Raw genomic sequence first — 21,989 nt, 5'->3', positions numbered from 1 at the left:
TTTTTTTATCCAAGCCGGGTGTAAGTTTACAGCCTGCTTCTCCTCTCTTCTTTCCTACACCTCAGCATTTAGCCGACTTATAGCCTATTATTATACTCTAATACACGCGACACAATAAGTTGCATGATCCATTCCTCCTTGCTTTCAGTTTCAGACATTCGGCACGAGGAGCTACGAAGAGTGGCCGGGGAGGAGCAGAGGAGCACCATGATAACGGCGTGTGGCGATTGTCACTGCAAATCTCATCTCTCCATGCACCAGTGACCTTTTTGACCCCACAGAAGAGAATTTCTCGGGCACACAACAACACAAACTGACGACCCCATCGTTTGGCGTGCAATATATTTGCAAAGAAAAATAATTTGTGAATACAATTCTTTTATATATATATATATATATATATGTATGTATTCTTAAGGAGGCTGAAAAATAATTTTTAATGAAAAATTTTAAAATTAACTCCAAATTTAAGATTAAAAATTTAAATTTTAACTAATAAAAGCATAGATGAACTACTCGCTCGGGAGGGAGTCATCAGTCATCACTGCTGCTTTTTTTTTGCTGCAGTGTGGTGCACAGACCAAGGACCAATGCGGCCAGAGAAGAAAAAGAAAAAATGATGCGTGCCGTGCTGTTCCTGTTCCTCTCCTCATGCTTTCATGGGGCCCTTGCTATCCTATTCTACACATTGCTGACCATATGATTTTACTGGAGTAGTGCTTCTTTTTTTCGTTGCTGCTGCTTTGTGGATAAATTCATAGATGGAGAGCGTGTATTGTACGTTGAGATAAAGATGAGACACTCTCAAAACAAGTACAGGTCACTTTTGTGTTTTATTCAGAGAAAATTAATTAGATGTTACAGTGCAGTTTAGTACTCCAGTATTTATGCAAAGGTAGTCACTGGGAGATAGATCATTCTGAAAAACAGTGTTTATGAAACTGGAAAGAGATGTGGGTATTATTTTATTCAGTTAATTTATACAAGCAAAACGAATTATATAGTTCATGCTACTGTTGGTAGTGGTACTGAAATCAATAGCCAGTGCGCAAAAGATCGGATTTTTACAAGCGAAGAACAGCACAGCAAATTCAGAGCTAAAACGGATCGATGCTCAGTGCTGAAAAGATCGAATTTTCCCCAGCAATCTCGTGGCAAAAACCTCAGATTTTTATTCAATCATCACTGCAATAAGTTACTTTCTCTATCCTAAAATATATATAAAAAACTAAAATCTCATGGAACAAAATATAAAACCTTATTATCGGATAGAGATAATTTCATAGTAGTAGTAAATAAACTGTTGGAATGGATAAACCGGAGCTACGAGAAAGAAGAAAAAGGAGCTCCATTTCTCGGCCACTGCCTGTCTGCCTCCTCCCATCATTCGATCACTCCTCCTCCTCCCTCCTCTCTCCCTCCCTCCGCGACCCAACAAGGAAGACGACGAAGAGGAGGAGAGAGAAGAGGAGGAGGAGGAGGAAAAGCTCTCTCTCTCTCTCTCTCTCTCTCTCTAGATTCGATTCCTTTCGTCCGGCGCGGCCAACCCGAAAGGCTGCGGCCGTCGCAGTCCAATCGATTCCCCCCCTGCGCTGCGCTGCGCTTTCCCACCCCTCGAAGCCGAATCCGATGGTTCCTCCACCCGTTGACCGCCTCCGCCATCGGAGGCCGCGCCGCGCCCTCGAACCCCGCGCCGCCTGCTGCTGCCTCCGCCGCCTCCGCCTCCTATAGATACCGCCCCGGCTCACCGCGGCCCGGCCCTCCCGAATGGCGGTCGGCGGCGACGACGACATGGAGAGGGACTTCGCCGCCAGGCTCCGCCTCGCGCCCTCCCCCGCCTCCCCGAACGCCGCCGCCGGAGGTGGCGGTGGCGGGATCGCCTTCCGCGCGCCGCAGGAGCAGTTCACCGTCGGCGACTTCGAGCTTGGCAAGATCTACGGCGTCGGCTCCTACTCCAAGGTGTTTTGATTTGATTGATCGGTTCGCATGCGATGATGCCCCCTGATCATCCGCGTTCTCGTGGTTCTTGTGCCTGGTGGTGTCATTCATGGTGGAATTTGGCAGGTGGTGAGGGCCAAGAAGAAGGATACGGGGAATGTGTACGCGCTCAAGATCATGGACAAGAAGTTCATCACCAAGGAGAACAAGATCTCCTACGTCAAGATGGAGCGCATCGTGCTCGATCAGCTGGATCACCCGGGCGTCATCAGGCTCTTCTTCACCTTCCAGGACACCTACTCCCTCTGTTAGTGCCTTCCATTTGAGCTGAAACACTAACGGCTTCAAATATTAGCTCCAAAAGATTTTATCTCCAAATAAAAGTGTTGGCATTGGATGAACAAGACATTTCTTGCTGGTTTTTTCTGTGCAGATATGGCGCTTGAGTCGTGTGAAGGTGGGGAGCTGTTTGACCAAATTGTTCGGGTTGGTGTCGTGCTGCTCACAATGCCAACAATGCGGATAATTTATCTTGTATATTTGCTTCTTATGCATGGGGTTTTGCTTGCAGAAAGGTCGCCTGTCTGAGGATGAGGCCCGGTTTTATGCTGCTGAAATTGTTGATATTCTGGAGTATTTGCATAGTTTAGGCCTAATTCATCGGGATGTTAAGGTTCGCAAATCGTATTGGGGTTGCACATTGGCCTGCAGCAGTAATTATGGGTGGCTGTAACTCACACTGCTCTTGATCTTTCAGCCAGAAAATTTACTGCTTACTTCTGATGGGCACATCAAGATTGCCGATTTTGGTAGTGTGAAGCCTACAAAGGACACCCCGATCAAAGTCCTTCCAAATTCCACTAGTAAGATAACATGTATATCAATGATTTGTCTTAAACGTCGCAGTAGTTCGTAAAATTCTGATTATCCTAAATTTACTCTACAGACGAGAGGGCCTGTACATTTGTTGGGACAGCTGCATATGTACCACCTGAGGTCCTGAACTCTGCCCCACCAACCTTTGGGTGAGTGAATAACTTCGTCTGGAAAGACTAACGCTTTGATAACCTATCTTCATTGGGAGTTATTTCACTTTTCCTTTGTAACACTTGAATGCTTATTTTTTTCTCTTTCAATTGATCTCGTTTTTCCATTTTGTACGAGATGTTATCTTGGACTGTCAAAGTATGAGCACTGTACTTCCATTGACTAGACGCACCAAATATTCATACTGTAGCACTGTACCCTGCTTTAACCAAATGAACCTTCATACATGAAATGCCGAAGATTCATTAAGACTTGTCTTGTTAGGAAACAGAAGTGTATTAGAGTTGGCTGCCCTGGATGTGCTAAATGTCTCTCATGCTTTGACCGAATAGTAAAAAAATTATGTCTCATGCTATAACAAGAAATATGTTAAGTCCTAAAAGAAACTCAAAGACTTCAAAAAATGATATCAGTCGCAGAAGGAGTAGATGTGACAACTTGTGAACTGCATTTTCCTCCTGCTATCAGAACAATAGCTATGCTTTTAAAAAGTGAACTTTTCAGAAAAAATAATGCCTAAGGTAAATATGGTGCTCCATTTTTCAAGGTATGGTTACATCACCAATCAGTTTCTGAAAAGGGAGCTGGTTTAGCCCTAAGGACATTTATTGCTGAATTGTGGACTTCCAATCCTAATTTGCTGTCAGATGGGTGGTTAGCAAGCTTTAGAGTGCTGTGTTTTGTGTTGATACTGTATGAGTTATTATGATATCTTTATACATAATTTCTCTGATGAACCTTTATCTGTTCTTGACAGAAATGACTTATGGGCATTGGGGTGTACTCTATATCAATTGCTTTCTGGCTCTTCACCATTTAAAGATGCCAGTGAGTGGTTAATTTTCCAGAGAATTATAGCACGCGATCTCAAAATTCCTGAGTACTTCTCAGATGATGCAAGGGATCTCATTGACAAGCTGCTGGTATACATTGCATTCATTTATCCTTGTACAGCCTTTTCATCAGTAGTTCATTTGTTTTTCTAAAGATGTATAATGTTTATCTCACACAAGTCACCTTTGTACCATTTCATGAATTATTGTCACTCTTGCTTTCGCAATGGCAAATTCATAGTTGATTGTTTTTACTAGTTATTATGCATAATAATTTGTTTTGCTTCCTACGAAAATTGCATAGGTTATAATCTCAACTTGGACAACTGCAAGCGTGATTTTTTCAACTTGAGAACCGCAGTTAATCCTATGAGTTGGCTATTGTGTAGGATGTCGACCCAAGCAAACGTCCAGGTGCAGGACCTGATGGTTATGTGTCATTGAAGAAACATCCTTTTTTTAGAGGCATTGATTGGAAAAATATAAGGAGCACACGGGCACCGAAGCTTGCAATGGAGGCAAATGTAATTTCTTGTTACCTTTGTCCATTTTATCACTTCATACTTCCAGCTTCCATCCTTCTGACAGTCTCTCGACTCAGGCAAATGAGGATGAAGATAGTCAGGATTCAAGTTGGTTGTCACACATGGGAAGTGCTCCAGTCAACCAACATGTCAGTCCTGTTGGGAATGATGGTGCCTCATCATCTTCTGAAGTACGCTCCCATATATCTAGATTAGCTTCCATCGACTCCTTCGACTCTAGATGGTAAACACAGTTTATCACAACATTATATTATAACCTACAGGAGAGAAAAGAAAATTGAATAAAAGAGGGGAAATGACCGGCATCATGCTCAAATTTTTCCACAAGAGGTGATTCATGTTGGTGCATATTGCTTTTAACAATGTGACAGGCAGGACTTCCTGGAGCCTGGCGAATCTGTCGTTCTAATATCAAAACTGAAGAAGATAAACAAGCTAACGAACAAGAAGGTTCAGTTGATCCTCACCGACAAACCACAGCTGATCTGTGTAGATCCTGGAAAAATGGTGACTAAAGGGAACATCATGTGGTCTGATGACCCAAGTGAACTCAATGTGCAAGTATCAAACTCTTCGCATTTCAGGATATGCACGGTATTCTTCTTTGTTGTTACCATCCCTTGGTATTATCCTTGCTCCTATGATGATGACTAACGCAGTTCGTTTACAGCCAAAGAAGGTGTCATCGTTTGAGGATGCAAAACAGCGCGCCTGGCAATGGAAGAAGGCGATCGAAGACCTACAACGCTGCCAGAAGAACTGACCATGACCAACTCAAGACGTCAAAATGGTGATATTAAGCATTGTGTATACACCATAGCCATCCTTTTCGCCTGGAGGAACATGGGGGAGACTATTGTTCCTGGTCTCCTGCATCTGTGCCCGATTGCAACGAAGTCTCAACAGTTGGCACATCGATGGATGTTCCTACATTTTTTTGTTTTCTTTTCCGGCCCTGCTAAATTCTCTTATAGCAAACAATTTTGCTCGTTTGTTTTGTAATTTGGTGCAGCAGATAGCATCAGGAATTCAGGATGATTGAAAACGTTTGCACTTGAAACATTTAACACAGGAAACTACATGAGATTGCCAGTTTGTACTGTTGCATCGTCTGACAAGCTTAACGTTGGTCCTCAGTCCTCACAGTTCATTCATTAATATTCAGGCAGATGGTTAGCATTTGGCATCGCATTATAGTCAGGCCTCCTTTTCAATGGAAGGATTTTACATGAATTTTGAAGAATTCATGTGTTCCAAAGAGCCATTCTTTCCTAGAGTCGGGTCAGGTCATCAAGTGTTTGAAGTTTACCAAAAAAAAGAGAGTACCAAATCAACAAGAAACACTTTTTCCTTGTAACGAACATCTCATCATCATCATCAGCTGACAAGTTCACTAAGCCCACAAAGCAAAGCACTGGGCTTGGGCCTAACTAATACTCGGCCCAAAATTTTACTAATCTTAGCCTGCGACCGGCCCGAGCCAGCCCGCCCGACCACTATTCGTAGCCTCGTCGTAGTCAACACCTTGACGCGTCGGACAAATCAAATCGTCTCTGTACATATAAAAAAACAAAAAAAAAACAAAACTCTTTTTCACCCCCCAAAAATTACCCCAGTTTACCAGGGTCGAAACCGCAAAACCGCCTCTCTCTCTCTCTCTCTCTCTCCCTATCTTCGTCCTCGAACAAGATATTTTCAGACCGGAAAAGGCATATACCCCCCTCCCCTCCCCGCCCGCGTGGCCTACCCCCTTCGTTAGGGTTTCGCGCCCTCTTCCCTCTCTCCCTTCCCCTCGGCCGTCGGCCCGGCTCCTCGCGGCGGCGGCGGCGGCGGCTCGCTTTCTAGGGTTAGGGTTAGGGTTCCGGCGGCGGAGGAGGAGGAGATGGGTGTGCCGGCGTTCTACCGGTGGCTGGCGGAGAAGTACCCGATGGTGGTGGTGGACGTGGTGGAGGAGGAGGCGGTGGAGATCGAGGGCGTCAAGGTGCCCGTCGACACCTCCAAGCCCAACCCCAACGGCCTCGAGTTCGACAACCTCTACCTCGACATGAACGGGATCATTCACCCCTGCTTCCACCCCGAGGATAGGGTACGTCGATGTTTTTTTTTTGGGCGTTTCTGTTTGCGTAGCTCTGGGGTTTGTTTGGGTGTTCGTATGGTGTCCCTCCGCTGTACAGGTGATGGATTTGTGTATGCCTGATTGATGTACGACGGAGCTGTGGCAGAGGAGATAGTTTGGTGAAATGATTTTGTAGCTTCCTGTTTTGTAATTTACCTGAGCGTTAAACATAATTTTGCAAATAACCACAAACTGCTAAATTGCCACATGAGCCATCTTAGGATGAGGATGCTGCTGTAGTTTAATCTTCAAACTCTGCATCGCAAATTTGTTAATTTGCCTTTTTGAGTTATGTTTATTTTCATTCGGTGGACGCACCAGTTTAGACTGCATGATGCTACTCTGTCATTGCCCTGCATTTCTCTTCGAACAAATATTTTAATGTTTACTGATTGCTCAAGTGCTTTCTGATTTCTCTGCTGACCATGATTTCTTGCTATTGTGTTATCTTTTACAGCCCTCTCCGACAACATTCGCTGAGGTTTTCCAGTGCATGTTTGATTATATCGATAGGCTATTTGTCATGGTTCGCCCTCGGAAGCTTATGTATATGGCCATTGGTACGTATAACATCTGATGTGTAGGAATTCTCTTACTACCTTTTTCCTTCCTAAAGGATTAGGAGTGTTTAGTGTCATTGCTCTTTTACCTGTTGGTCATCATCATAGAACAGCTTGCCATACTGCCAACTAATGCCTTTGTTGAAGTTAGCTATATACTATGACGAGTCATTTACATGAGTTTTGAATCAGGCATAATCCTCACCCGTAAACTATTTATTTGGCAGCATAGTACCTGTGCTTGTAAACTTTTGCTGTCCAGGGTCCTGTTTTTTACCACATATGTTTTGTTCTTGTCGATGGTTTCTTGTTGATATTTTGTATTATCTTACAATGGTTTTACAGATGGTGTTGCTCCTCGTGCCAAGATGAACCAGCAACGCTCTAGACGATTCAGAGCTGCAAAAGATGCTGCTGATGCGGTCAGTATTCTAGTGAAATTATCTTCCTTTATGCAGTGTATGATAATATGTCGACATTTAAATTCCCATTCATCGACGGCTTCAAGGGGTAGAATTGCATTTATGGCTTATTATTTTTCTATCTCCAGGCCGCAGAAGAAGAGAGGTTGCGTGAAGAGTTTGAGAGGGAAGGCAGAAAACTTCCACCAAAACAGCAATCTCAAACATGTGATTCTAACGTTATTACTCCAGGAACAGAGTTTATGGCTGTTTTATCGATTGCTTTGCAGTACTACATCCATCTCAGGTTGAATTATGATCCTGGATGGAAACAAGTTAAAGTAAGCATGGTTTTAAGCCTATCAGTTTTGTTTTGGCATTACATTCTGTCAGTATGTTCCATATGTTAACTTCACAAACTCTAAGGTTTACATTGATTGGAAAGGCAAGTATGAAAAAGTCATGTGTGTTCTGGTTAAATTCTTTTGAAGGTTATTCTTTCTGATGCCAATGTTCCTGGTGAAGGGGAACATAAAATTATGTCCTACATTCGCGGTCAACGGAATCTCCCTGGATTTAACCCAAATACTCGCCATTGTTTGTATGGCCTGGTATGTTCTATAAACCTATTTTTTATATATTTTAATTGGGCAATGTTTCTTCTGTTGGTCCTGCTAATGCATTTTTTTATATATACTCTTGAATGCAGGATGCAGACCTGATCATGTTAGCTCTTGCAACACACGAAGTACATTTCTCTATACTGAGAGAGGTTAGCTCTCCTCAGGACCTAGAATCAATGCCTTTTTGTGTAAATACATTTTACCATGTTATGCTAACTAAAAGAGCGGATTAGTTCCTTATGCTTTCTTGTTTATGTTATTTGTTTTCTCTCTCTTCTGACTATATTTTGGTTTCTTGCAGGTAGTTTATACACCTGGACAGCAGGACAAATGCTTCTTGTGTGGTCAGGTTGGACATCTAGCAGCAAACTGTGAAGGAAAGGTTAAGAGAAAAGCTGGGGAGTTTGATGAAAAAGGTGAAGCTATTGTTCCAAAGAAACCTTACCAGGTAATATTGTCTCTTTCCTTTGTTGCAATTTGTGGTCTAATAAGTACACTTTATGAATTTGCTGAGGACCTTGTTTTATTTTAATTGCTCCTTGTGTGACATTGCAGTTCTTGAATATATGGACCCTCCGGGAGTACTTAGAATATGAGTTCAGAATGCAGAATCCACCTTTCCCGATTGACTTTGAACGCATCGTTGATGATTTCATCTTCATGTGTTTTTTTGTTGGCAATGATTTTCTTCCACATATGCCAACATTAGAGATTCGTGAGGTTTGTTACCTGTTGTAAAGCTAAATGTTTTACTGGATATCTTCGTTTGAAGCTAGTAGCTATGAAATTATCAGATTACTACTTACTAGTAAATTGGATATTTATTTTATTCCTGCTTACAGTTCTCTTGTAGATTTGTTATTGCATGATGTTAACTTGGCTTTTCTGCAGGGAGCTATTAACTTGCTAATGGCTGTATACAAGAAGGAATTTCCTTCCATGGGTGGCTATCTAACTGATGCTTGCACGGTAATTAAAAAGCCACTCCTATTGAAGTTACCCATTTGTGTGTGTGTGTGTGTGTGTGTGTTTGTTTGCAGAAAGTAGTATTTTATTCCAACTGATCCAAGTTGGTATTTCAGTATTAACATGTTTTTCATCTGTTACATTAGCCGGATCTGAATAAAGTTGAACACTTTATTCAAGCAGTTGGCTCCTACGAGGATAAAATATTTCAGAAAAGAGCTCGTTTGCATCAGGTGATTTTATTTTATTTTACTCCTTAGCCTTTTCAATTCCCTTGTTATCATGTTATCATCTGGCACCTAATCTTTATTTTTACTCCATGCCACTATGCGCCAAGGGGTTCACCATTAGCTATCAGTTGAAATTTCTGTTTGTATTTGGCAATGTAATTTCCTTATTTGCAAAGTTCATTGAGTGTTTATTTTGATATACTGGTAATTTCAGCCTGATGTACTGCGTTATATCTTCTATGACATGTTGTCTATAAACTTCCTTCAAATTGGAGGTAGTGATTGTGAATTTGCCACCTGCCACCAATAGTCCAACACACTGCATTTCTTACTAATTGCTCCGTGTATTGTTTTAATATTACACCGTATATCTTCTCTATGCTGCTTTCTTCTTAGCTAGCCTTGTAAATTCACAATATAACATGGAAAGGTTCACAATGACCAGATAATCCTTGACATGTAGGTTAGTGTTTTTTTTTTTACAATACCTCTAAAGAAGTTAATTCTACAATTAGCATGTGTGAACACTGCCAATCCTTGAAAAGAAGTAAATGCTATGCTCCGTAGAAATCACATTATGTTTTGAACAATATTGAGACATTTTTGATTCCCATTTAGCTAGTAAAATCAGAAAAACCAGTTGATTGTTCAAGTATCTTCTAAACTAGTTATTTGTTCAAGGTTTTCTCCCCCATACTTTCCCCTAGAATTTAAATGTTACCCATGGAAAACTTCTGCATGCAGCGTACCACGTCCGTATGGCTTAGGCATGTTCCATCATTATTTATCCTTAGTTATGCAAAGCCTTCTGATATGATCAACATGAACTCTTGAGAAATAAATGTTTGCAACACTATTCTATATATCTGGCGGTCAAATATTCAACAAGTCATTGATGTTAAGTTCATATCCTTGTGTAGCGTCAAGCTGAAAGGATAAAACGAGAAAAGGCCCAAGCAAAACGAGGGGATGACCTGGATCCCCATGTCAGGGATGATCTTATTGTACCTGTTGCACGCTTCCAAGGGTCTCGCCTTGCATCTGGACCTGTGCCTTCACCATATGAACAAAATGGATCTGACAAAAACAATGGGGGAAAAAATAGTCGTGCTCGGAAAGCTGCACGGGTATCATCGTCAGGTTCAAGCATTGCGGCTGCTATTGTTGAAGCTGAAAATGACCTTGAAGCACAGGTAGCTCATTTCATCTGGCTCCAGGAGAATTTATATTTGTTTTTGAAGAAACATTTTTGTGATTTTATCTGACACTTGTTCCTGTATCTTTCTTAGGAACGCGAAAACAAGGAAGATTTGAAGACAATGCTTAAAGATGCACTTCGTGAGAAATCTGATGTTTTTAATTCTGAAAATCCAGAGGAGGACAAGGTTAGTGTTTACACACAAGTCATGCCACTGCTGTGCTGGACCTTATTATACGTTTAATTAAAGTGTTTACTTTCCTTTTATTTTAACTCATTTACTTTCTATTAGCTATTTGTTTAAATGTTTTCAATTTAGTCATAACATTGTTTGTCTTCTCAGATAAAACTTGGAGAACCAGGATGGAGGGAAAGGTACTATGAAGAGAAGTTTGGAGCAAGAACACCCGGGCAGATTGAAGAAATACGCAGAGATGTCGTAAGTGTCTTGAATACCTTTGAATTACTGCATTGCCTGATAATGGTGTCATGATGATCTATTGCTGTTAATATATAGTTGTACAAACTTCCATAAAAGATGCCATTTCATCGCTATTTGAGCATGTACTCATTTATTATCTTATATGTATGATGTGCCCTATTCATCTTCTTCAGGTTCTGAAATATACTGAAGGTTTGTGTTGGGTAATGCACTACTATTATGAAGGTGTCTGCTCGTGGCAATGGTAATTTAGCTTGAGTTGGTCAATATAGGTTGAATTGTGTAAAGGTTTATTTTCAACTCTTTGTCAATGGCCTTAAATTGTTATCTGTCTACCTCACCATGCACAGGTTTTACCCTTACCATTATGCTCCTTTTGCTTCGGATTTGAGTGGTCTAGGTCAACTCAATATAACTTTTGAACTTGGGTCACCATTCAAACCGTTTGATCAACTTATGGGAGTTTTCCCAGCTGCTAGGTGAATACACTAAGATAATGTTCCCTAGATCCCAGTTCCTTAATGTTGTGGATTTTTTGTAAAGGTTGTGGCATTACATTTCAGCTCCCATGCACTCCCTGTACAGTATCGGCAATTGATGACAGATGCAAATTCACCAATAATTGATTTTTATCCAACTGGTATGCTTATATTTGTGATGTTTGATATATTTTTTATTACCTTTCCACTTTATAATTTTACACTGTTTTCACCCATTTGTGATGCAGATTTTGAAGTAGATATGAATGGGAAGAGGTATTCATGGCAGGTAAATTGATTATAATAGGGCATATATTTATGTAATGTAAGTATACCTTCATGTTTAATCTATATACTTGAATTTGGCAGGGGATAGCAAAACTGCCCTTCATTGATGAAGCCCGGTTGCTAGCTGAAATTAAAAAAGTTGAGCATACTTTGACGGTATGGCAACAAAACAGATTGTCATTCAGTTGTGCTTTTATAATCCATGGAATAGGAGATCTTGTTCTAAGATATGCATCGCTTTTCTTACCTTCTGTACAGCCTGAAGAAGCAAGGAGAAACAGTATCATGTTCAATATGCTTTTTGTGAATGGCTCCCATCCACTTTCGCCTTATATCTACTCCCTCAACAGCAAATTTGGACACCTACCTGACAGAGAGCGAAATGAAATTAAAGAAAAGATTGATCCTTCTTCTAGGTTAGCTAACCCTATTAGGATCCTTGATTTACTGCAAATGCTATTTTTATTAGTTTAAAAGCATATGGCATTTGCACTGACCAGTGTTGTAGATTCTGTAATGCCTTCTGTGTCAGGCAAAAGTTCTGGCTAGCATAGGCCACTGAATTGTTTTTTTCTTCTTATTATTTCCTTAACGCAGCTGCCTTGTTTTGTGCAGTGGAGGAATGAATGGTTACATCTCACTTTGTAGTGGGGATCCGTGCCCTCCTGTCTTCAGGTCTCCTGTTGATGGGTTGGAGGATATCATGGACAATCAAGTGATGTAAGTTCAATCCCTTCTGGGAAATTAAGATAATATGATTTATTGGCAATCTAATTTACCATCATGTCATCTGTCTTAATTAGATGTACAATCTACAAGCTTCCGGATTCTCATAAGCACATCGCTCGTCCACCTGTTGGTGTAATCATACCCAAGAAGGTACATCTCTATCATTTTTGTCTAGTATCAACACTAGTAACATCTTTCCACTTGAGAAATGGTAATAACAAATAAGTAAACTCTGCAGACTGTTGAAGCTACTGACCTGAAACCACCACCTGTGCTATGGCATGAAGACAGTGGTAGGAGGCCTCATGATAATAACAACAGGAGGCCTTATGAAAACAGCAACAGGTACACTATCTACCTTTTGTGTTATTTTGTCAATCCTTGCAACGTCATTGAAAATCCTAACCTTCTGGTGAAATTGTTTAGGCAAAACCCAGCTGGAGCAATATCTGGCCGCCAACTTGGGGAAGCTGCCCACCGACTTGTGGTGAACAGCTTGAATGCTCGGAGTGGCGGACAATACAATACCCCATCGATGCCATATCAAACCATAATGAATGGCATGCCTTATCCAAATGGGATTCCACCAAGGATGGAGCAGCCTGCTCCTGGCTGGCATGTTCCTGGTGATCTACCAAATGGTCAGGTACCACCAGCTTATGCATCATCATCAGGTCATTATCAGAACGATAGGTCTGGGCCTTCTCAGTATGGACGAGATAACCATGGAAGGTACCCATATGCAAGAGACAACCACCATGATTCAAGAGGAAGGGTTCCACCATACCATCAGAGCGGTGGAAACTCGTATCAATCACATTCTGCTCCATCAGCAGGTCCTGGACGGTATGCGCAACCCCCACCATATGCTGGGGGGTATGGTAGGAGCTACCAGCCTGCACCGTATGGAGGTGGTCAGCAGTGGCAGCAGCAGCAGCAACAACCTTATGGCTCCTATGCTGGGTCAGGGCCTTATGGGGGTGGGGCACCTCCTGCAAGGCCTAATTCACGACCACAGCAGTCGCAGAACCGTTACAATACCTTAGATAGGAATTCTAACAGGAGACCTCCACCAGGTCATGGGCGACACTAAGCCCAACCTCTGTTTGTTGTACCTGTGGTTTTGTTGTTAGAAAACCTGCGTACTAAAATAGAGAACCTCAGCCTAGTAAAACAGAGAACCTCAGCTTAGAGATATATATAGAGCAATTTGCATAGTCTCGTGATCGACAAGCTGTTATAGCATCAAAGGTTCTAAGAGGCATGTGTTGTACAATAGAATTGTCAGTTCATCAGATACTGGTGGCTGACTGCCGTTTTTCATTTGTGGCACTCATTATTTTAGCCCCCTAAGGTTGGGAATATGTTTAACAAGTTTTGTATTTTTAAGATAATAATGTTCTAGGTTAAATTTCAGTTTTGGTGGATATATGTCAAAATCTTGTATTCTTTTCTTATTTATAATGGAATTGTGGTTTTCCCTCTAACCTGTCGTGGTTGTCAATTGAGAACAAGTGGTTATTTTTTGCTGGCTTATAAAATTTTTCTGTTAATATAAAATCGTGTCGTGTGATTGTTCCATGTCATGAACTCATAATGCATGAAAATTTTTGTATCTGTGTTGGGCTGTTGGCAGCAGTGTGGTTTACAGCAATGACGGTTACTGTACATATTTGCATCTTTTTGGTTGACGGAATAATATGAAGAGCTCAGAGTACCTTTAAGTATGCACTGTTTGTATCGAGTCTTCCATGCATTAATCCGGAATGCTGACTGCTGAGCACTTGAATTTTCGATGTATTCTGCTCCATGTCTCGATATGATCATATCTTGGCGAGGACTTAATTTTTCGATGTATTCTGGTCCATATAATCATATCTTGGCGGTCCGGTAAGTTTTTGAATTCTAGTCCTGGTTTGGGTATTCAATCGTAAGCTAGTGAAGTAGTGATTTGCTGACTGCAATTTTTATTGAGGGCTTGTTCAGTTTGATGTCAAAGTTAACCATACTAAATTTTGTCAACTTTAGTAATGTTGTTTGGTAAGGCAGAAACATGTAGTGTTGTTTGGTTTGTTACCTTGCTAAATATTCTTGTAAGTATGGTGTTACGTGAACAACTTCTTAAGAAAAATCACTAAATCTTTGGGGGTAGGGATAAGGTAAGTTAGGGTAGGGATAAGGTAAGTTATGGTAAAGTATTTTGAATATGTTTGGATTGTTATCTTGCTAAAAATTTGACAATGCCAAAGTTTAGTTTGGTTGAAAATAGTACTGCAGATAATACTGATTGGATTTTACTTGGTTATTCAGTGTTTCAGAACCGGGTGAGGATCCTTTACCTTAATGACATTATTATTACAATCACTGATAAGTGGTTCTCACATTTGATGTAATGGTAGAACCTATACTCGAATTAGATCTCGCTCTCTCCCCCCAACCTCCTCTGCCTCGTTCGCCGACGACGACGGTGACGGCTGCCCCGCCGTCCCCCGTGGCCACATCGCCAGCGTTACTATGCCAGTGAATTCAAGATATCACGCTAGCTTTCCAATAACCCACTGAGCTTTGCCCACGGCTGCCCCCATCGTCGCCGGCGGCCGGAGCGGGAGGGAGGAGATATCATCAGATCCCAGCGGGAAGCACACACCACTGCACAAGGTAACAGTCTTTCCTTGAATCTCTCCTCTCAAGTTGCTGCAACATTCAGCTGAACTTTTAAATCAATCGTGAATTAAACCGTTCTTGTGTGTTCCTAATTAAAATTATGAATGACGCGAGAAGTAATTTTTTTTATAAAAAAGGTAAAATGGCAGTCTATACAATCCGGACTTCATTTTGGATGCTGTTGTCAACGACAGTGTCAGCAGTGGAGGAGAACGAGCGCTTGGATCTTGATCTTGATGATCTCGACGAAGCCGTCGGTGAATTGTTCTTGGATTTCTTCCTTCTGCTCTTCCTGGGCGGCTTTGGTATGTCGGGATGTGGTGGATTTGCTTCCTTACCAGCATTTTCGACATATAAACCGAAGGGTGATATATCTTGAGGGTGATCGAAATCTGTCGAACAAACTGTCGCAAATCAGTAAACATATAATGATGTAGTATAATTAATATCTGGTACTTTTTAGAAATTTTTCTTGCATTCGACGACATTTGTGTTTACATATGCATTTCAAACATATCATCCTCTCGTATGTCTTTGGGTTCATTGAAGCAAAAACAAATTGCTGTAATGGATTGGGTTGATATGTTGGTTTGCAAGTCAGCAGTATTTTGATGAAGACTACTAAGCGGATTAAATTAATGTTATATTTTAATCCCTGATGCATTCATAAGTCCACTAGTTAGTTAAACTATTCCCATTTCGCATCAGCTTTTCAATATCTCTTTTTCCTGTACGAACTGGGTGGACTTCCTCGCAGAATAGAACTTTGTACTAGGTAATATGTTACTGTCAAATGTCCGGCACACTAGAGTTCTGCAGAAGTTTTTCGTTTATCGTGCAAAGCACGTCTTGATATGCCATGTACTAGCATGATATGAATAAACTTGCTTTGTTTGGAGTCAATTAGTGTTTTTTTTAATAAAAATTCTTCAACACTACATAGTTTTTGCATTGCTGGTGTAGATAAAATTAGCTTGAGGTCTTTGCTACAGCTTTCACCTTGGACGAAAATATTAACTTCTGACACCAATATTGACTTGACAACAGAAACAAAAAAGAAAAAAGTTCATGATTGGTACTCCTAACTCCAAAAGATCTATTTAGGCTGTGTAAATGTGACACCTAATTTTTTTTAGTAATCATTGCTTTTTTTAGTAATCATTGCATGATTGTATCTAAGATCGACCAACAAACAGATAATTCTGTTGGTTGTTGAAAGATGTTGAATTGCTTAATTGCATCTTGTCTCCCTGAAAGTAGTATCGCATCATGATTCTTGAACCAGCAGAAGATTACTATTAATTGCATCCTTGTCCCCCTGAGACTTTAGTATCAGATCATGATTCTTCAACCAACAGAAGATTGCTGAACATGGCAGCATGAGTGTATTCCTACAGTATTCCTATATGGCTATTTCCTAGGATAATCAATGGCGTGTTTAATTCCCTCTCAAATACGAGTACATGCCACTAAAATAAACTAGAGAAGAATCTTGTTGCCTAGAGAGAACAGATGCAGGTGACGTACCAACCAACTAAACATTAATTGCACCTGGTGAAAGAAGTCAAGAAATGAAGAACAAGAGATCACCTTGAGAAGTCCAGGACGTTCCTGTAGATGGTCCAAAATTGTTCAAAGACGAATAGTCAGGCGACCCCTTCATGTCATTCATCTACAAGTATTTTTCAGATGATTCAGCTTGCAAAATTGTGGCCAGTGTAGTTAAGTTGTCAAAACATAATTGTAATTAACATTGTTCTATTATGTCAGGTACCCAGCTAGGAGAAGCCGCACTCCCTGTCGGGCTATCCCAACCTATGTGCGTGACATGCTTGACGTCGGTTGGATAACCAATCTCCATTTGGTGTTCCTTCACCACTGCAAGATGGTTTAAGCAAGATCAAGAAAGAAATTAGGTTGTGCAAATCAAATGAACTGACTATTCATGCCTTGTGTAACATTGTAGAAAAGAAAGTAAAATCTACTTGATGGTCACATACCGAAGATCTGAGAGATGACCTTGAGGCCCTTGAAAACCCCTTTCATCTTGTACGCCATTGGTAGATGTTGTTCACAACCAGAATCCCACTGGAAACAGAAGACAAGAAGCAAAGGTTAGCAATGAGCTCTGGTTTCACAACAGTTCCATTGCTGAAAGAATATGTATCAGCCAGATAATTATGATATGTTTTGTCCGATATGATTATCGATGAATTTACTTACCTCAAGATGTTATGATGGGAGGTGATGATGATGATGTTGATACCCTCCTTGGATGTTCTCAATGGAAGGATTTGGAGTAAGCAACAGGTCCATCACCTCCCATTCTATTTCTCTAGTATGGCGTCAGGAACATCCATGAGAAGATTGTATTTGTTAGGATTTTATGAAGGTTGGCAGCTGGAATGAAGCAAGGAAAGGAAAATATTTGTTTTTTTATGGATACATTTAATCTGGCAGCAAAATCATAACAATGAGCAAAATGGGTCTCCAGAACTTTTGAGTTGTCAGAAAATGGTTATAATAACAGACAAATATGTGCAGGCTTTCCTGCCTTTGCCAGACAAATGAAAAAAAATAAAAATCATATATATGAAAAGTATTCAGAAGCAATCTAACTGTACAAGAATACAGGTACATTGGAGTTCCAGACCACTAAGTCTTCAGCTGCATACGTGCTGTTGTCCCTAAACACAAAGTTATAATAAGCATGAGATGCAGTCACGTTAAGGACAGGCTTACAGGCTTGTGAATCAGTCAAGAACCGCGTCTTGAGATGCTGCTGGTAATTTGCATAGTTAGACACAGCTAATAATATTTGGAAAGATCAGCCTTGAATTAGCTATCAAAGATGGATAAATTGGGAGATACGCAAACACACAAAAAGCTAGGTTGAGGATATCAATGTGATTCAGAAAGGATGTAAGGGGAGGTATCAATCATTCAAACAATTACAAATCACACTTTTGCTGCTATTAATTCCTCCACAAAATATAGTTCACTTTTGCTGTTATCAATTCCTCCACAAAATATAGTTGTTATGTCCCTACAAAAATATATAGTTATGAATCAAATTAAGAAGGTTGCATAGTGGGAGACTGTTGACAATTTAGGCCATGTAGATACTAGTGCAACATTCCCTATTCATATATATATATATATATATATATATATATATATATATATATATATATATATATATATATATATATATATATATATATATATATATATATATATATATATATATATATATATATATATATATGCTCTATGTCTTTATGGAGTTAGATATGAAATTATCCATCTTTGAAACTGGTATTACGGTAGTCGATTTTTTAGCTCCTTATCAGCGTGGTAGAAAAGTTGGACTTTTGAGGGAACTGGAGTAAGTAAATGCATAGCGCAAAGAAATCAAACCCAAATAAAGATGAGAAAAATAAGAAACGGTTAAAGAAAAAAAAACTTTATCGATCTGTGATCCTGAGACAAAACATGAAATTAAGGAACATTTCATTTGCATTTGCAGCTGGGTCACATAATTTCTTACAAAGTATAGTTAGGACGTATCAATGAAGGAAGTGAAACTGGAACATACATTATACCAGATACAGCTTTACCATGTTACATTCTTGAGACTGGATCAGATTGTGAAGGTGACCTTATCAGTGGAGCTACAAATATGTAGGCTGCACACAATGTCACTGCACTGAGATGACCTTTTTCCTATGTTCATACATTTTAGCAAAGTATAAGAAACAGGCCAGGGACAAAGCATTGAGCACGGTAATAAGCAAGTAGAAGTAATCGACATGCCCTCTGTTTGGATTGTTAGAGAACCAGCTGTCTCCAAAGCTACTGGTCACCCTGTCAATGGCATATACAATGAAACTACTGATGAAGTTCCCAACTCCAATTATGCTCAAGAACAGAGCCATGGAAAAGCTTCGCAGACTCTCCGGTGCCTCACCGTAGAAGAACTCTTGCAATCCAATCACAGCAAACATATCAGAAATTGCAGCCAGAATGTTCTGCGGAACAATCCACAAGAAGCTCATAGGAACAACAGCTTCAGGTTTGTCCACAAGGCCGAAATCTCTTGCTATCCTGAGCCTCCTCATCTCAACCATTGCAGCAACGATCATCGTGATGATCGAGAGAACCAACCCGACGCCGATCCTCTGCAGCGTCGTGATACCGCTAGGGTTCTTGGTGTATCTTCTGGCCACTGGGATAAAGATTCTGTCATAGATTGGGAGGAAGACCATGATTGTAGCATTGAACAATGCCCCGTTTGAAGCAGCTGGCAGCACTAAGCTGCCTACCCTTCTGTCCAGTGTGCTTGCTTGCTTTGTAAAGAAAGTGATGCACTGTGCCATCACAGCAGCATATATCAGGCTGGAAGCCCATATTGGAAACAACTTGACCAGCTCTGCAGCTTCTTTAGGGACGAATTCACTGCTTGAATTGCTGACATCCCCCTCAGACGATGATGACGGTAGCAACTCATCAGAACTGTCAGGCAATCTGCAGCAAATGTTAGTTCCAAAATGACTCAATGGGAAGTTTCAGACTTTCAGTAGTAACCTTACTTCGAACAGGACGATGCGATCCAACGTCGAATCCACTCGGCGACCTCTCCGAATGGGTTTCCCTTACTCTTCGGAGGGTAGAAGCGATAACTCCTTGTCCCGATCAAGAAGATGGCAAGAGAAACGGCCATGGCGATGCATGGGATTGCGAAGCCAAGCTGCCAGCTTACGCTTTCCTGGACATAATTCAAGATGGGAACAGTGACAGTGTTGCCGCCGTAGGAGGCGAAGAACCACCAGTTGAAGAAGGAGCTCCTGGAGGCGAGCTCGCCGGGGTCGTTCTCGTCGAACTGGTCTGCACCCAACGCCTGCGCGCAAGGCTTGTGTCCGCCCTGAGCAAACGCCACCACGTAGAGTGAGAAGTAGAAGAAAGCCACATGAGCAGCTAGATTTGAGCTCTCGGATGACTCTTCCGGTGCAAGAACCGACGAGACAGTGATCATGCCCAGCCCCTGCAAAAACAGTAAGAAAAAAAAATCAGGCTCCAAACCAAGCCAGGATAGTAATTTGTAAGCTGCTGGATGAGATAATGCGACATGGTAGAATCTGAGTACTTCGAACTCTTGTTTGCGACAGCGACTCACAAATCAAAATGCTAGTATCTCCTTTTTACCTATAAAGGGAAAACTGTATTTTCTAGTTGCACTTTTGCCGGGTTCTTTTTTGTTTCTGCGGATTTCACCAATCCATTCGTTCGCCGTGAAACTGACAGCTACTCGTGTAGTCCCTCTCTGAAACGTCACAATACACGTCTGTGCTAGTAGTAGGGTGCTATTCTTTTCAGATGAAATGTTGATTGATGATCTACTTAAATAAAGAAGAACCAAATATTATACTCCCTCCTTCCCATTTTAAGTGCAACTATGAGTTTTCGTGTCCAACTTTAATCATCCGTCTTATTTGAAAATTTTTTATAATTAATAGTTTTGTTGTTAAGAGATAGTAAAACATAAATAGTACTTTATGCACGACTTAGTATGTTATAAACCGAACAAATAGCTTAAAATAAGTGGTCTACGTATATAAAGTTGTTGGAAAAATCATATTTTGATGCAAATAATCTACCAGTAATTAATAAGTAGTATCACTGTCTACTCTACTATGGTCTATATATACAGGCAAAATAAGGGCCTGTTTATTTTGATGCCAAAAAAAACCTTATCAAATTTTGGTGGCATAGTTGCTAAAATTTTGGCAACTTGCCAAAATTTTAGTAGAATTTCTTATACAGTTACCAAAATTTGATAACAAACTAAATGTAGCTATTTTTTTTTTAACTTTACTAAAATTTGGTAAGGTTAAAATGGCATCAAAGTGAACACGTCCTAAGATTATACATACTTACATACTTGGTTGGCTTATTCAGGGAAAAAACCAAACGACATATTTGCAAACGAAAAATAATCTGTGAATAAAATTTTTATATACGTGTTTTTTTAGCGATTTAAAAGCAAATGCTAAAAAAACAAACTACGATGAAAAAACCACAAAATCAACTCTAAATTTAAAGTCAACTCTAAATTTAAAGTTGAAACTTTTAAATTTTAGTTTATAATATAAGTATAAGCATATAAACGAAAAAAAATGAGGATAGTCATGGTACACGTACCAAGATGTAGAGGAGGGAGGCGCAGACGATGGTGCGGTAGCGGCCGAGCCATGAGTCGGCGACGGCCGAGCCGAGCAGCGGCAGCAGCATCGAGGTGCCCATCCACACGTTCACCGCCGCCGCCGCCGCCGCCGTCGGCTGCCGGAGCGGCCCGGTCAGGTAGATCACCAGGTTCCCCATGATGCCCGAGTATGCGAACCTCTCGCCTACCTCCGCTCCTGCACCTCACAACACAACACGCCTCGTTACATGCTACTTTTTTTTTCTCTTCTTTTCTTTTTCCAAAAAAAAAAGGATAAGGCGGCGGCGAACGTACGTACCGATGAGGAAGAACGCGGCGGGCCACCGGCCGGAGCTGCCGCGGGAGGCCGGGCCGCCGAGGTGGTCGACGGCGAGCAGCGGCGGCGACTCCGGCTCCGGCTCCGGCAGGAGAGCCTCCGCCTCCATTGCCATGGCTGCTAACCTCCCAACCGTTTTGAGTGTGATTTTTCAATTAGCGTGCGTGCAACACAAACATCACCAGCCGAAAGAGATGATAATATATATATATTGATATGATATCCTTGTAGTATCAAACGCCAGCCATTTGAAGGGAAAGGGAAAAATGGTGGTAGCATCTCTCACCTTCAAATCATCGACGGACGCGTGCAAATATACGTCGCGATCGCACGGGCGTCGAGGCGATGAGGACAAGGCACCAAAATGCGAAAGAAAAAAATCACCATAGTA

At 41.0% G+C, this 21,989-nt stretch overlaps 3 protein-coding genes and 1 long non-coding RNA gene across 7 annotated transcripts; 3 read left to right on the top strand and 1 right to left on the bottom strand.

Annotated features, from left to right (window-relative positions):
• The first annotated feature begins 1,368 nt into the window (after window positions 1-1,368).
• On the top strand, window positions 1,369-5,458 carry LOC4324953 (3-phosphoinositide-dependent protein kinase 2). Of its 2 annotated transcripts, none has more exons than XR_010738260.1 (11): window positions 1,369-1,959; window positions 2,065-2,245; window positions 2,372-2,424; window positions 2,510-2,611; window positions 2,696-2,801; window positions 2,885-2,963; window positions 3,743-3,908; window positions 4,208-4,342; window positions 4,420-4,533; window positions 4,627-4,957; window positions 5,034-5,458. XR_010738260.1 is itself a non-coding variant. In XM_015766734.3 (11 exons), exons 1-11 carry the CDS (start codon window positions 1,768-1,770, stop codon window positions 5,124-5,126), a joined length of 1,497 nt encoding a protein of 498 aa, XP_015622220.1. In that variant the 5' UTR covers window positions 1,369-1,767; the 3' UTR covers window positions 5,127-5,458. The 2 variants fall into 2 exon arrangements, 1 of the variants encoding a protein (XP_015622220.1); XM_015766734.3 differs by having other exon boundaries at window positions 4,420-4,586; window positions 4,735-4,957.
• A 650-nt stretch (window positions 5,459-6,108) lies between these two features.
• Window positions 6,109-13,882, top strand: LOC4324952 (5'-3' exoribonuclease 3). 2 transcript variants are annotated; one of them, XM_015765634.3, is made up of 23 exons: window positions 6,109-6,449; window positions 6,937-7,039; window positions 7,385-7,461; window positions 7,590-7,781; window positions 7,932-8,051; window positions 8,150-8,212; window positions 8,365-8,511; window positions 8,619-8,783; window positions 8,955-9,032; window positions 9,176-9,262; window positions 10,180-10,452; window positions 10,549-10,644; window positions 10,801-10,896; window positions 11,073-11,143; window positions 11,250-11,378; window positions 11,463-11,539; window positions 11,627-11,667; window positions 11,748-11,822; window positions 11,925-12,082; window positions 12,282-12,386; window positions 12,470-12,545; window positions 12,634-12,740; window positions 12,822-13,882. In XM_015765634.3, the coding sequence occupies exons 1-23, from the start codon at window positions 6,246-6,248 to the stop codon at window positions 13,486-13,488; spliced, it is 3,207 nt and encodes a 1,068-aa protein (XP_015621120.1). In that variant the 5' UTR covers window positions 6,109-6,245; the 3' UTR covers window positions 13,489-13,882. The 2 variants fall into 2 exon arrangements, with proteins under 2 accessions (XP_015621120.1, XP_015621121.1); XM_015765635.2 differs by lacking the exon at window positions 11,250-11,378.
• A 910-nt stretch (window positions 13,883-14,792) lies between these two features.
• LOC136355825 (uncharacterized) lies at window positions 14,793-17,386 on the top strand. Of its 2 annotated transcripts, none has more exons than XR_010740299.1 (3): window positions 14,793-15,053; window positions 15,197-16,737; window positions 16,830-17,386. It is a non-coding gene; the product is annotated as an uncharacterized lncRNA (long non-coding RNA). The 2 variants fall into 2 exon arrangements; XR_010740298.1 differs by having other exon boundaries at window positions 15,197-15,364; window positions 16,830-17,281.
• Window positions 17,387-18,555: 1,169 nt separating this feature from the next.
• LOC9270493 (protein NRT1/ PTR FAMILY 5.10) lies at window positions 18,556-21,771 on the bottom strand. Its single transcript, XM_026022372.2, has 4 exons — window positions 21,581-21,771; window positions 21,261-21,478; window positions 19,652-20,103; window positions 18,556-19,586 (listed from the first exon to the last, which is right to left on the bottom strand). Exons 1-4 carry the CDS (start codon window positions 21,711-21,713, stop codon window positions 18,761-18,763), a joined length of 1,629 nt encoding a protein of 542 aa, XP_025878157.1. The 5' UTR covers window positions 21,714-21,771; the 3' UTR covers window positions 18,556-18,760.
• Window positions 21,772-21,989: the final 218 nt, after the last annotated feature.

Source organism: Oryza sativa, chromosome 1, assembly GCF_034140825.1.
Source record: "Oryza sativa Japonica Group chromosome 1, ASM3414082v1".
Lineage (NCBI taxonomy): Eukaryota > Viridiplantae > Streptophyta > Magnoliopsida > Poales > Poaceae > Oryza > Oryza sativa.
This window is presented reverse-complemented; position numbering and strand designations above follow the sequence as displayed.

Coding starts and splice junctions, on each gene's coding strand:
- LOC4324953 (XM_015766734.3), top strand. CDS start 1,768: ATGGCGGTCGGCGGCGACGACGACATGGAGAGGGACTTCGCCGCCAGG. Junction 3,909..4,207: donor ATCTCATTGACAAGCTGCTG/GTATACATTGCA, acceptor GCTATTGTGTAG/GATGTCGACCCAAGCAAACG. Junction 4,958..5,033: donor CGCATTTCAGGATATGCACG/GTATTCTTCTTT, acceptor GTTCGTTTACAG/CCAAAGAAGGTGTCATCGTT.
- LOC4324952 (XM_015765634.3), top strand. CDS start 6,246: ATGGGTGTGCCGGCGTTCTACCGGTGGCTGGCGGAGAAGTACCCGATG. Junction 7,462..7,589: donor CAAAAGATGCTGCTGATGCG/GTCAGTATTCTA, acceptor TTCTATCTCCAG/GCCGCAGAAGAAGAGAGGTT. Junction 10,645..10,800: donor AAAATCCAGAGGAGGACAAG/GTTAGTGTTTAC, acceptor TTGTCTTCTCAG/ATAAAACTTGGAGAACCAGG.
- LOC9270493 (XM_026022372.2), bottom strand. CDS start 21,713: ATGGCAATGGAGGCGGAGGCTCTCCTGCCGGAGCCGGAGCCGGAGTCG. Junction 21,479..21,580: donor CGCCGCGTTCTTCCTCATCG/GTACGTACGTTC, acceptor TGTGAGGTGCAG/GAGCGGAGGTAGGCGAGAGG. Junction 19,587..19,651: donor ATCGCATCGTCCTGTTCGAA/GTAAGGTTACTA, acceptor CATTTGCTGCAG/ATTGCCTGACAGTTCTGATG.